Source organism: Durio zibethinus, chromosome 6, assembly GCF_047325235.1.
Source record: "Durio zibethinus cultivar Kanyao isolate XHJ-2024 chromosome 6, ASM4732523v1, whole genome shotgun sequence".
Lineage (NCBI taxonomy): Eukaryota > Viridiplantae > Streptophyta > Magnoliopsida > Malvales > Malvaceae > Durio > Durio zibethinus.
In genome coordinates, this window is record NC_143167.1 from 4,645,158 (window position 1) to 4,658,678 (window position 13,521).

General features: G+C 31.2%; 2 protein-coding genes across 2 annotated transcripts; one reads left to right on the forward strand and one right to left on the reverse strand.

The window, feature by feature from the left end:
- Positions 1 to 1,359: 1,359 nt before the first annotated feature.
- LOC149518365 (uncharacterized) lies at positions 1,360 to 4,046 on the reverse strand. Its single transcript, XM_089761920.1, has one exon. The coding sequence runs from the start codon at positions 3,379 to 3,381 to the stop codon at positions 2,755 to 2,757; it is 627 nt and encodes a 208-aa protein (XP_089618046.1). The 5' UTR covers positions 3,382 to 4,046; the 3' UTR covers positions 1,360 to 2,754.
- Positions 4,047 to 8,789: 4,743 nt separating this feature from the next.
- Positions 8,790 to 11,203, forward strand: SIP1 (SOS3-interacting protein 1). The gene is made up of 2 exons (XM_022873683.2): positions 8,790 to 8,879; positions 9,225 to 11,203. The coding sequence occupies exon 2, from the start codon at positions 9,648 to 9,650 to the stop codon at positions 11,061 to 11,063; it is 1,416 nt and encodes a 471-aa protein (XP_022729418.1). The 5' UTR covers positions 8,790 to 8,879; positions 9,225 to 9,647; the 3' UTR covers positions 11,064 to 11,203.
- The last annotated feature ends 2,318 nt before the right edge of the window (positions 11,204 to 13,521 follow it).

Genomic DNA, 13,521 nt, shown 5'->3' on the forward strand with positions numbered 1-13,521 from the left:
CTTGTTTGACCCGTATTTTTAGGCTTACAAGTCGGGCTTTTATGACAATCTGCTATTTTTTTCCCAACACAAAATAACCCTTTACCTTAGCCAAAAAAAAAATAAAAAAATTAAAAGCTAATCTCCATCCGTCTGAAATTTCTTCAGCCATTATATAGCTCCTTTTCTCAATGCCATGGCTTCTATATATTGACAAGATTGAATCCACCTCCATTCTATTTTTCATTCAACGCGACAATGCCAACCTTGAACTTTTTAGTTTGTGAATTTATAAGCAAAAAATAACACCGTTTAGTTTTTTTTTTAGAATGTTAAGAGCTATGATGTTTGGTGAATAGATTGTGGTTACAACTTGTAAATCACTTTAACATTATTAATTTAATTATCTTAAATTTTTATTAGGTAAAAAATCACATTTACTCAATTGAATATTTATTTAAAGTAATTTTAATATATATTTATTATAAATTAAAATTTTGTGATTGTAATTAAGCCATATCAGGATTTTGTGGTAACTATCATCAAACAAGTAAGTGAAATCAGAAGCCGTTTCAAATGAGAAATATCCAATGAATTGTAAAATATCTATCCATATGAAACCCTGCAGCAATTAAATCCGAAAAGCATCAAATAGTCTAAACTAACACATTGAACAACTTTCTTCAAAGAATTCTGCGATTCCAATTCCGCTGGTTTTCCATGTCAATTCATAATCAATTATACGCCAACGATTTTTCTTGATAGGATCATGCGCCAACGGTGATGCTGCTGCCGCCCCACTCGCCTCAGTGTCTACCTTGTTTCATATAAACAAGCCCGTTGATCCTGAGCCGGCCTAAAAACATTAATTCATCATCATCAGTGTGTACATCGTATAGACAAAAGCAGCCCATGTAATCTCCTCAAAACTTTCTACTTTGTTAAAGTTTTCTCCCAAGCCTATGTTAGTACGTCGCCCCAATCAGTAAGACCGAGAGAAATCTTCTATTCAAATTCCTTTTCCTGGTGTTGTTTTTTTTTTTTTTTTCCCTTGTATATTATTATATGGATTATTTCCAATTCTCTAAAGTTGAGAGTAGCACTTACGATTGATCAAATCTTTGGTTATGCTATCGTCTTTTAATTACTTGTTATATTCGCACACAAAGCCTTGTTATTATTTGTATGATAATTTAAGCGAAAAGGGTCAAAAGATAACTAAGTCTGCAGTATGTAACCACTATTAAAGCTGTTTATTATTGTGTTGTTATGCTTGCTTGAGGTGTGGTGGTTTTTAACAAATTAACCTACAAATCCAGTTTGACTGCCTATATACTGAAAAGCTAATGGAATTAGGAGGCCAAAGGATGTGATATATCACTAATAACCAATAAATGATTGTCTTATTCCATGCATTAGGTGTAAGAATGTTGCTGTAACACAATTTTTGTAGAAAAAGATAGTGATCCTTTGGATTAGAAAAGGTCGCCCTCTGTTGTTGCCTTGCAGAGACTGGTCATGAGCCAAGTTTATTACCAACTCGAAGGGTCATATATCCGAAACCCCAAGTGCAAAAATAAATAAATAAATAAAAATGAACGGGTAACTGGGAAAAAGTCAAAGTTTAAGGTATGCATAATTTAAACCTGCCGACTCGTATTAAAATATGCTACAATTTGAGGGGATAGAAAAGAATCTCTTTCTTTCTGAACTTTCTACTGCTGAAAGGCGGTTTACCATTTCTCCGAGGTCTCCTAACCTTAATTAGAAAAGAAAGTTAATCATAAATTAGAATAACTTGTTGTGATGAGTCCCATACATGATTGTAGCCATTTGTGAAGCTCAAAGCTGGCCCAAATAGAATGATCAGCAATGCTGCCCCAAAGATGGCGGATGTATCTGATGCCATGTGTGGTCACATGGTGGATATTTGAAATTCCAATTAAATCTCAATAAAGCCACCACTTTACTAAAATAAAGTGCTATAAATACCATGGAAATTGCTTCTATTTTTTACCCTCTTTTTTTATTCTTCTCATTTTCACCTGCAGGCACAAAGATATGCAGCCAATGCATCCACAGAAAACAAAAACAAAAAAAAAAAAGTGGAAATTTTAAACTTATGAACCATCATCCATCAATTTCTCTATATCAAAGAGAAAATAGATAGGTTAGACCGTAAATAAACATTATAAACAATGCAGGCAGTTCAGTTCTATTATGCCCAGGCCATCATCAATAACACAGTCAACAGTTTCCGAATGAATTTCTAAACTTTAGATCCCAGATCTGCATGACAATGACCAACAATTCATTGACTAAATATAGCTAACAAATTATTTGGGTTTGTTATGTCCTAAAAATAAAAAATAAGGCCTCTCTACCTTGCTGTTAAAGTACTTCCAATTGTTATTTCCCAATCTGCTGTATAATTTGACTAGTTAGCACTATTTCCTACTTAATTTTTTTTTAAATAAAAAAAATCATTCTCAACCAAGGGTTTTAAATATTAATCTACTGTTCAATGAACTCTTTGCATTAAATATATTTTATAAAAGTAAAACCGACAAACCAGTGTGCTAACCCACCATGCAGAATAAGAAAAAATGAAAAGACTATTGCAAAGCTGCCCTGGACGAAAGAAGTAGAAGACAGCATTTGATTTTTTCCAACTACTAATTGATCAGTAACATAAACGACTTGATCATATAATTTTTCTGTAACATTGCGAGTTACATCATACAAAAGCTCCATAGAAATAGAAAGCACCATGGCCTATTGATCTCTAATCAATACCTTGAGTATTGTTGAACAAAAGCCTCGAGACCTAGCACTTGCTCCACGACCAAAACATGTAGTTGAAACAGAGGATTCGTATTCATGTTCTTCCTCTTCAGCCCTTGAATCACAGAGCAGTATTGCTCTTGATAATTCATTTCGTGCATATAAATTTGATGCCCTTATTGGAGATGATGGCACAGAATATGATCTTGGCCACGGTGATGATGAACGCGATGAAGAAGCTGAAGACAAAGAAGAAGAAGAAGAAGAAGCAGGGGAAAGTTCAACACGAGTTTTTCTCCTGGGACGCTTAGATAAGATGGAATCGAGAAGTTTAGGCTTTGAGTGCTTTTTGACGCTTCTTTTTGGGGTGGAATAAAAGTAGGCAGGCGGGGGTGTTAGAGGAGGGAGACTGGGAATTTCACGAGACTTGACTTTAGGAGTGCCAGGTTCAGACTCCCAATTGAATGGAATTGCGACAGATGCTCCTCCATGATAGTCTTCAAAAGAGAGGTTAATCCTGGGGAGTGGGACGTCTCTACTTGAACATCTGGTGAAGAAATCGTCATGCTGCTTGATTCGAAGGGACTGCTGGGAAAGATGCAAGCTCCTTGTTTGCATTTTTGCTGCCAACTCTCGCCTTATTAGGCGTTAATCAGTCACTTCGATTCAGATATATGAAAGAGAAACCAGTGAAAAGTAGAGCTATAGCTAAGGAGGAACTAGTATATACAGGGTTTATGGTGCACCAAGGAAATAGTAGTTCTAGACTTCAAGTTCTACATGTGAATGTTTAGAATGAGGAAATGACTCAGATCATTATACTCCTTTATACTTTGGAGTTACCCTTGAACAAGATAACCAATCAAGCATCCTATGGTCTAAACTCAAAAAAAAAAAAAAAGGACTGCAAAAAAGTGACGTGAGGCCACAGATTATTGAATGCAAATTAAAACCAATTAGGGTCATCAAAGACCCTACACAAAATTTTAAATTGTTTAGAACGAACTGCCCATTATTGTTGACTAAAACGTTTAATAAATAATATGGATCACTCATGTGCGGGATGCAAGGCATGCATCCTCATTAATTTCCGCTGATGCATGCATCGTGTTGTTCCCTTGAATAGAGATATGAATTTTGCATATGCTTCCCCTGTCATTTGTACTTTGACCATGTTATGTTATTAAGATTATTCCATTATCTAGCTATTGCCACTCTAAATAATTGGAACTGGCCTGGGTTTCTAGTTTCGGAAGAAATTTCCTTCATTCCTTTGAGCAAAGTGATTTAATATCCATAATAATCCATAATATATTCCTAATAAGTTTGGACATTTATGCATAATAGAATCTACCCTATCCTAGAAAATATGGTGATTTGAGCCGAAAGAGTAGGCGGCTGACAGCCAGTCCTCAGCCACTGTTCCCATTGCAATATGCTTCCCATTTTTCTCCTATGTCTTTAAATTTTGACATGTATAATTCCAACTATTATTAAAAAGGAGAAGAAGCACACATCAATACATCATTAAACTAAAATCAATGCATGGGTTACTATGCTAGTTTTAAGAAAAAGAGAGAAATCAAGTATCAGTTCCTCCATTAATCTTGTATTTAATAATAAGCATGTGCCATACCAGCAGGGAAAACTCAGAAAAGCATGGCATTGAAATTTGCCTTTTAAGAACTGCTAAGCAAGGGAAGGACTATGCTATGCAAGGCTAGTGGTGGACTGGTAGTTACCCTAAAATAACAAAAAATATATTATGATCACCAGGACACCAACTCAACATAAAGATCCATCTGAAGCTTTTAGTAAATGTTATTGATTGATCTCCCTTTCTTTATGCGCTCTAAAAGAACGAGGCTGGATCGGTGTCCTTGAGTTTCAAGACTATAACCCTACACCAGTAAAACATAGCTGGCAAATTACAAAAGTTGTGGTTAGATACTGGCCGGAGTACTGATCTAGCCTGGAAATTTCAATTGTTGTGTTTCATGGACTTAGCTTAACAATAAACCTAATTATTACTATGACAATCCATCAAGGTAACAGTAGTTACATAAGAAGGTTGTAATTAACAATAAACTCTATGATAAATAATACAACTTGATACAAATGATCAAAGAGAGTAATTAAGAAAATAATGATGGATTTTATATGTGTACCCTTAAGTCTCAGCGTAAGTTGCCCGAGCCTCTTAAGAATAAAAAAGGTAAGCCTGGTAGGTGAAAAGTCTTTAAGCACGGCTATACAATTCCAAAGTCCAATGAACACAGCTATAACCACCTTCATTTACTCGATCATTTAGCTAACTAATCCTCGTTACCTTCAATTTTTTATGGAAATTTACTCAGGTCAACCGTCTCTGCTAAACCTTTTAAAGCTGCTGGTTTAAAAGAAAACCAACAGCGTTAAAATTATCAAAATAAACTACTATCTTATTAGCGTAAATTATAACTTAATAGGACAGTATTAGACACACTAACATACACAAATTTTATGTGAAATATGAATTTTGACGTAAGAAGACAAGGAGAAATGTACCACGATTTCCAAAAAGTCAAGTTCTGCTCCAACAAGCCTCGTTAAAGAAAGAAGAAATTCCTTCTCTTGAGAGGTATTATTATATATACCCAATTGTGTAAAAAAAAAAACCCATTATATTAATTTTATCGATTTTGGAGGAAGGTGAAGGTGTGCAACTCACGTTTCCTCCTAAATCTATATATTTTTTATTTTTTTTGTTTTTTTTTTTTTATTTTTTTATTATATAAATTAAAAAAAAACTAATAGAGGTAAAATAATAAAATAATTTGTATCCAATTAACTTTAATTCTACTTAATTTAATTAGTACATTTTCTTAAATCAAGATTCGATTGAGATTTTTTTTTTTAAATCAAAGTCAAGTCAAAAATAAATTTAAAATATTTCATCCTTTCTTCAATATATATAAAAATATTTTTTATTATTTATTTAATTTTATATTTAAAATAATATTATGTTAATAAAATTATTATTTAATACTTTAATTTAATAAATTCACATACTTTTTTTCCTTTTCTTTGTTTTTGTTTTTTAGTTTTTAGCTTTTTCAATTAGATAAACTTTGTAAAAAAATCAATGGAAATAAGAAAAACAAAATAACTTATATATGATGAGTTTCAATTTTGTGAAAACCCGTAACCTAATTATAAGGTATTATTCGTTTTAATTTAAAAATTTTATAATTTTATCTCACAAAAAATATTTTACAAGTATATTTTAAATTTCTACTTACATATCATAATAAATCTCTCAAAAAATTTTGATGTGAAATTGAGATGTTATTGATTTACCCTAATCTAACAGTTAAATTTTTTTTTTTAAATATGAGTTTGAGTTGAGATTTTTTTGAAAATAATGTCAGATTAAAGGTGAATTTATGGTATTCCATCTTGTCCTAAGTATATTAAAAAGTATATTTTATTATTTATTAAATTTATATTTATATATATTATATTAATAAAATTATTATTTAATACTTTATTTTAATAAAAATATATATTTATATATAATTAAGATATAATTTATATTAAAAATAATATTTTTATAAACATTATATTAAATATCGAATTGATTTTTGATCTTAGGTCAAATGTTGGTTATATATATATAAGATAGGCGAAATTGGGTATGGATATTAATAAATAGTAACTCAATATTGGGTTGAAATCAAAATCGAGACAAATTATTAAAAAGATGAGTCCGATTTGGGGTGATCATATACCTATCTTAACAAGTTGCCATCCTTAAATGCATCTGTCCATTAAACACCCTTATTAATTTAGTTTTTTTTTTTTTTTTGCTTAGGCTTTTTTTTTTTTTAGTTTTAACTTTTTTTAATTTTAATTATCTATTTTAGTATTTTTAACTATGTTCAAAAAAATAAATTGGCAATAAAAGTGTCTAGCACCCATTTTGCTTTTTTTTTTCCATCCTTTTCCTTTGTTTTCTTTTCAACCCTTTCCTTTGTTTTTTTAGTTTTTTTCTTTTTTTCTTTTTTTAAATAAAATAAAATTTTGTAAAAGATGAAGTCCATGGAGGTTAAGATGTTAAAACAACACATATTTAAATGGTTTCGATCCGTTAATCCAATAGGGATAGTTTTTTTAAATTAAAGTCAGGTTGAGTTAAGATGATTTTTTTTTTTTTTTTAAATCGAGATCTAATCAAAATCAAATTTGGAGTGTTTTATTCTACCTCATCTCAGTATATATATATATCTAGGAATATATATTTTATTTATCTAATTTGATTTATATATTTTAATAGTAATAAATTTATTATTTAGTATATTTATTTAATGAAATATTATATTTATATATAATTAAAATATAATTTATATTGAAAAATTATATTTAATGAATGAATGTTATATTGTTGAATCGAATTTTGGTCAAGTGAAACTAAATGCGAGTTATACATATATATATATATCAGGTAATGATCAAATATAAAAAATAATAATTTAATATCGAATCAAAGTCTAGATGAATATAAATATGCTCCTACTCGACTTATTACTATACTTAAGTGAAAGTATCCACATGATATTCCTATTTAGTTTTTTTTTTTTTTTTTTGTTTAAGCCTTTCCCTTTTTTTTTTTTAATTTTAGGTTTTTAATATATTTTAATTATATTTAGAAAAATAAATTTGAAAGAATAGATTTGTATTTGAATTTATTTTAAAATTATGAAAATGAAATGCATATATTATCTATAAATTGATTAATATATTTTCAATAATCATTATTTTTATTAAAAAATTATAACAAAATTATATTCATTAATTTATTAAAATCAATATTATTAAATATAAATAAAAAATTTTTGACCCACAAGCGCATGCCGCTTCCACTAATAATAATAAAGAAAAGAAGTTGCCATCGCAACGGGTGATGACAGAAATAGTTTTTTTTAAGCCTATTCCCAAATTTAATGGCTGCAATCTCTTGCGCTTTCTTATTCATTAATTTCTTAATACTAGATCAATGAATCTGTCTAAATTTCAGCTTGATTTTGTTTTTTTTTTTTTCATGATATTATATATGTTAGTATAGCATTAGTATTTGAATTTTAGGCTTGATGTCTTTATGCTATGTTTTGTACAAAAAATTATAGTAGAATAGGGTTAAATAATATTATAGATAAAATTAAATTAAATAATATTATTTTATTTTATATTTGATATATATAAAAATTAAAATATAATAATTTATTTATAGATAAAATTTATCTTTTTTTTAAATTTTATATAATTTAAATTATTAATATAATTTTTAAAAGTATGATAGAATATGTAAATTTAATTTTATAAATTAAAAATAATTTTTTATTTAAAAAAATTATATTAAAAAAATAATTAATTTTTTTATAATTTTATTATTTTTTTAAATATAAATTAAATATAATATAAAATAATTATTATTTTATTTTATTAATTGTCTTATACATTAAATATTATTTTAAAATTTAGCCGCCCTTAAACGTACATTTATCGGACTGGTTCAAACTTATCCAATTTATTTTTATTTATTTATTTATTTATTTATTTTTGAAATTATTCAGTTTATGGATTTGTACTTTTGTGGACTTGAACAGGATGCATATCGGTATCGTTGATGTAAAAAGAAAGGAAAAAGAAAAAGGAAATTGCATCCAATCTGAGAAATGGGACAAGATGCCAAGTGGAGCGGCCCAAGTCCAAGTGTTAAACTTCAACTTTAGGCTTCAGGTACCTTACCGACCAAGTTAAGTACCTGGCACAGATCCAACTACAAGACATGTCACAAAACAACCACATATCAGTTGCCCCCACATGTTTGTGGCGGGCCGGTTATCATGTGAATTGAATAATCATACGATTCTGGATCCCATGATTCTTAGAATGATCCTGCTCACACCATAGCATAACTCCTTCATTTGATTTAACTAGTATTTTTCCTAAACGTATTAACCAAAGCCCTAAACTTTATCTTTTTTATCTTTCGTCAAAATAATAATTATAATAATAATCTCGAAGTTTGAGAATTGAGATCATCGTTCTACGCCAAAACCCAGAAAAAAAAAAAGGTATTGCTTTGTTTCAATTATTGTTTGGATTGATAAGGAATTAATGGCTGAATTTGTCTTCTTTGATTCTTATTATTACTGTTTGATTTTATGGTTTGATGGTGGGATATTGGTTGATTGTTTTCTTTTTTTTTTTCAATCTTCAACTAAAAATCTTCCTTTTTTAGTTAAAATTTGTCCCATTTATTTATTTTACATAATGAATATAGGATATCTATCTATGCTTGCATTTGAATTGATATGAATTTTATTTGTGTGCAGTAGCTGGAAAATATGAGCTTTTTGCTATTTCTTATGTATTGGAAGTGTAAGCTTTTGAGGGTTTTTTTTTTTTTTTTTTTGCAGGATTTAATTTCGAGTTTTGACAAATTTTTGCTAAATTTTGATTAAGGGTCCTTAAGATATTTTTGATACATCCTTTTGGTATTCTTCAGTTAGTCTCCTTAAAGATAGGGAAAAAAAAAGCCTAGGAATGCTGAAAGATGTGCCTCATCGTTCAAAACTCTATCTTTCATGAGCTTACGGCTTTTCAGATCCTGACCTTTTTCATCTTTGATGAGATAGGAGCTATTAGTGATGGTTCATTAACTCACCGTGCGCAAAAGCAGAATAGGCCTATAAGTTCTTCTAGAGTACCTTTTCTGGTAATGCGTGATCTTTGTGGAGGCGGTTGAGCTCGTTATATTACCGATACCTCCTGCTCTGTAAATTATATAGATTGTGCTTGCAGGAGTTAGTTGATCGTTGTTTATATTAGGCTAGCTGGGAATGGAAAATAAACCAAGGGTGTTGACTCAAAGATATGAAATTGGGAGGTTACTCGGCCAAGGTACCTTTGCAAAGGTTTACTATGCTAGGAGTATCCTAACCAACCAGAGTGTGGCTATTAAAGTGATTGACAAAGAAAAGGTCCTGAGGGTTGGGATGATTAATCAGATCAAGCGAGAGATTTCAGTGATGAGAATTGCTAGACACCCTAATATTGTGCAGCTTTATGAGGTAATGGCAACCAAAACTAAGATTTTCTTTGTTATGGAATACTGCAAAGGTGGAGAACTCTTTAACAAGGTTGCCAAGGGAAAGCTAAAGGAGGGTGTTGCAAGAAAGTATTTTATACAATTGATCAACGCGGTTGATTTTTGCCACAGTAGGGGTGTTTATCACCGGGATATAAAGCCAGAGAACCTATTGTTGGATGATAATGAGAATTTAAAGGTCTCTGACTTTGGGTTAAGTGCTCTAGCAGAATGCAAGCACCAAGATGGCCTGCTTCACACTACTTGTGGTACCCCTGCCTATGTTGCTCCAGAAGTGATTAACAGAAAAGGTTATGATGGAGAAGCAGCTGATATTTGGTCCTGTGGAGTGGTTTTATATGTCTTATTGGCAGGTTATCTCCCATTTCATGATTCAAATCTGATTGAGATGTACAGGAAAATTGGCAACGCTGAGTTCAGGTGTCCTAACTGGTTCCCCTCAGAAGCACGCAGGCTGGTGTCTAAGATGTTGGATCCAAACCCCATTACTAGGATTTCAATGTCTAAGATTAGGGGAAGTTCTTGGTTTAAAAAAGGATTGTATGCCGAACAGAAAAAACCTGAAATGGAAAACAAGGAGCAAGCTTCTTTGGATATGGGTGCCTCTGGTCGTTACGAGAATAGCAATGGTGAAGCTGAGACTAAACAAGAATCAGTTCAACCTCCAAACCTAAATGCTTTTGATATCATCTCTCTTTCAGCTGGATTCGATCTATCAGGATTGTTTGAGGGAATGTCCCCAAAGAGAGAAACAAGATTTGCATCGAGACAACCTGCCTCAGTAATCATCTCTAAGCTGGAAGAAACTGCTAGACATTTGGGACTAAAGGTGGGAAAGAAGGATGCAGGTTTGCTGAAAATGGAAGGACTAAAGGAGGGTAGAAAGGGGATCTTGTCCATCGACGCAGAGATCTTTCAAGTGACTCCCAATTTTCATTTGGTGGAGATTAAGAAATCTAATGGAGATACAATGGAATATCAGAAGATACTAAAGGAAGATATGAGGCCTGCCCTCCAAGATATTGTTTGGGTTTGGCAGGGTGATCAACAACAGCCATTGCAACAGCAGGAGCTGCAACAGCAGGAACAGGAGCAGCAGACTGATTCTAGCACTAGCTCCAGCAGCAGCTTTGACAAACGTTCTTAAATTGCCAATTTCCTATGATATCTTATGTTTGTACATTGCCATACTAATACTATGCTTGTTTTTGAACCTCTGTTTTCTTCTTCCTTTGAATGTATTACACCTGTTTCAGTAAAAAAATTACTGTTCTTTGGCAAACGCAACTTAAAATGGCTACCATTTCACCTCGCACTATTATACACAACCTATCTGCTTCAATCTCTGTTTAGCACATTCAACATTGCGTTATGGGATTTTTGCTGTTAGCACTTAGATGATCTTGAGTTTGATGCTATCCTTGTTCATATATTGTTTGACATGATACTTAGATTGAGAAAAAAGTGAGCAGCAGTTTTGCAACCTGTCATATCCCTGTAATAAATACCCAATCAAAATAAAAATTCACCAGAGTTTTGTATCAGTTGGTATCTATATCTTAGATTGAGAACTGTGGAGTCAAGTCACCAAGAACGAATGGCTAAAGGGTTCACCAAGAAAGAATGGCAAAAGGGTTCTCATTATGTTAAAAATTCAGTCTTAATCTTCGGCAGTGGCTTTAGAGTACTTATACCTCAAAAATCATAAAATTTTGGGAGTTTCCAATGCTATTTGAAAGGAAAAACTTCTCTGAAACACGGTTCTCACCATCAGTCTAACTGATCTGGCACCTGTTTTGTCTCCATTGGCTATGCATAGAAACAGAAAGTTAAAGTTAAATGTCTATTAACTTCATGTTTTCGAAGATAAAATCATAACTCAAGCCTCATCGTCACGCTGATTTATCCAGGTATCTAGAATAGCTCCATTATTTTTGTGGCATAGCTACTGTTATGATATTATAATTCTGATTCGTTCTTGATTTATGATTATAAATGGGGAATCAAAATGTTTATGATGTGTGGTTCAAGTGATCACCAAACAGAGCACAAATCTACCTGCCTTTGTAAAGATCCTTGTGGGGTTGATGAAATCTGATTAGTAGGACACTTGGGTTGTGTTTGGATTCATTTTGTCAGGTCCAAAAAGGCGACAAAGTGATATGATAATCATGTGACTGATAGAGTTGTGCCCCCGTGTAGTGAAGCTAAGCGTGTAACCAGATGTCTTCCCTTGATTAATTGCCTTGCTTGTCGAAAGTTCAGATAGATTTATATAAGTAAGCGAAAGTGAAATTCAACAAAGTTAACTGTACGTGCAAGACGTAAAGATTTAGTGGAGTTCCATTTTAAATTTGTTTACGTCATATCAGATAAAAGGTTCAAGTAATTATAAACATATCAACCAAATCTTCAACACTCGTGCAAAGATTCTTTGAAAAAAAAAAAAAAGGAAAACTCATTCAAAAATCAATTCCAATCTTACAAATTAAATAGATTTATATTTAATGCATCATTAATATATAAATTTTATACATTAAATTAGATAATATCATTTTATTAATAAATAAATTTTTTTTAAAATATTAATTTTTTATACATTCATATTAAAATTGATATTTATTCGTTAATGACATAACATTATTTGATTTATTAATAAAATATAAATTTTATATAATAACAATGCATAAAATATAAACTCTTAAACAATCAATTCAAAATCAAACAAATACTCACCTACCAAATCCAAATCAAACATTCACTCATATTTTATTTTTTTTTTAGTGCTATAAAGGGTTTACATACTAAATATTTGAATATTAACATTCATGAACACTCTTAATCTTTTTTAATTGCATGAAACATTTATCTTATAAAGCTTTATAATTTTATTCAAAAGAAATCTTTTTAAATTTGAATGAATATTCCAAACAAAACCATAATTTGTCCACATTATTCGCAACTTTTTACTTGGTGAGTGGTTGCTTCTTTGCAGAGTCCTTAGCTTAGAAGCTTGATTTGAGTTCCTTAATAAGAACTATTCTGGCTGAGAAAAATTTTCACTTTCCTCAGTTGCTCTTATCAGGGCAATATGTGTAAGCAAATATCAAACTGTAATTCACCTCAGTGAGACTTCCCACACGGAAGTTTCCTCTGAAGATTGCCATAATCTGGGAAACCTTAAAAGCACAGGGAATAAGGGGAACGGAAGATTTACAGTCCTCGGAGAAGTTTCACCCAGGCTGCATGATTAACCATCTCATAACGCCCTTCTAATATAACTGCCATAACCAATTTGAGATGCTCCAAAGGTACATATCCAATAAAAAATCAACAGTAAGCACCTTACAATCACCGTTATCAAGCTAGAGATTTCAGACTGAAAAATCAAATGAACTTTTAATTTCAACGTACGCAAGTTCGTTCCTAATATACAATGACGTGATTTCCTCATCAGTAGATACAGAGGATTGTGGTATTTGATGAAAACAGTAACATCTGATCTGATTAATTAGCATTCAAGCAGCAAGGGTGATTTTGTAATGGAATTGAAATAAATTCCCTATTCAGTCCTCCCAGATGATTAAGGATTAAAGAAATTACTC

Excerpts from the sequence above, each read along its gene's own strand:
- LOC149518365 (XM_089761920.1), bottom strand. The coding sequence starts at position 3,381 with ATGCAAACAAGGAGCTTGCATCTTTCCCAGCAGTCCCTTCGAATCAAG.
- SIP1 (XM_022873683.2), top strand. The coding sequence starts at position 9,648 with ATGGAAAATAAACCAAGGGTGTTGACTCAAAGATATGAAATTGGGAGG.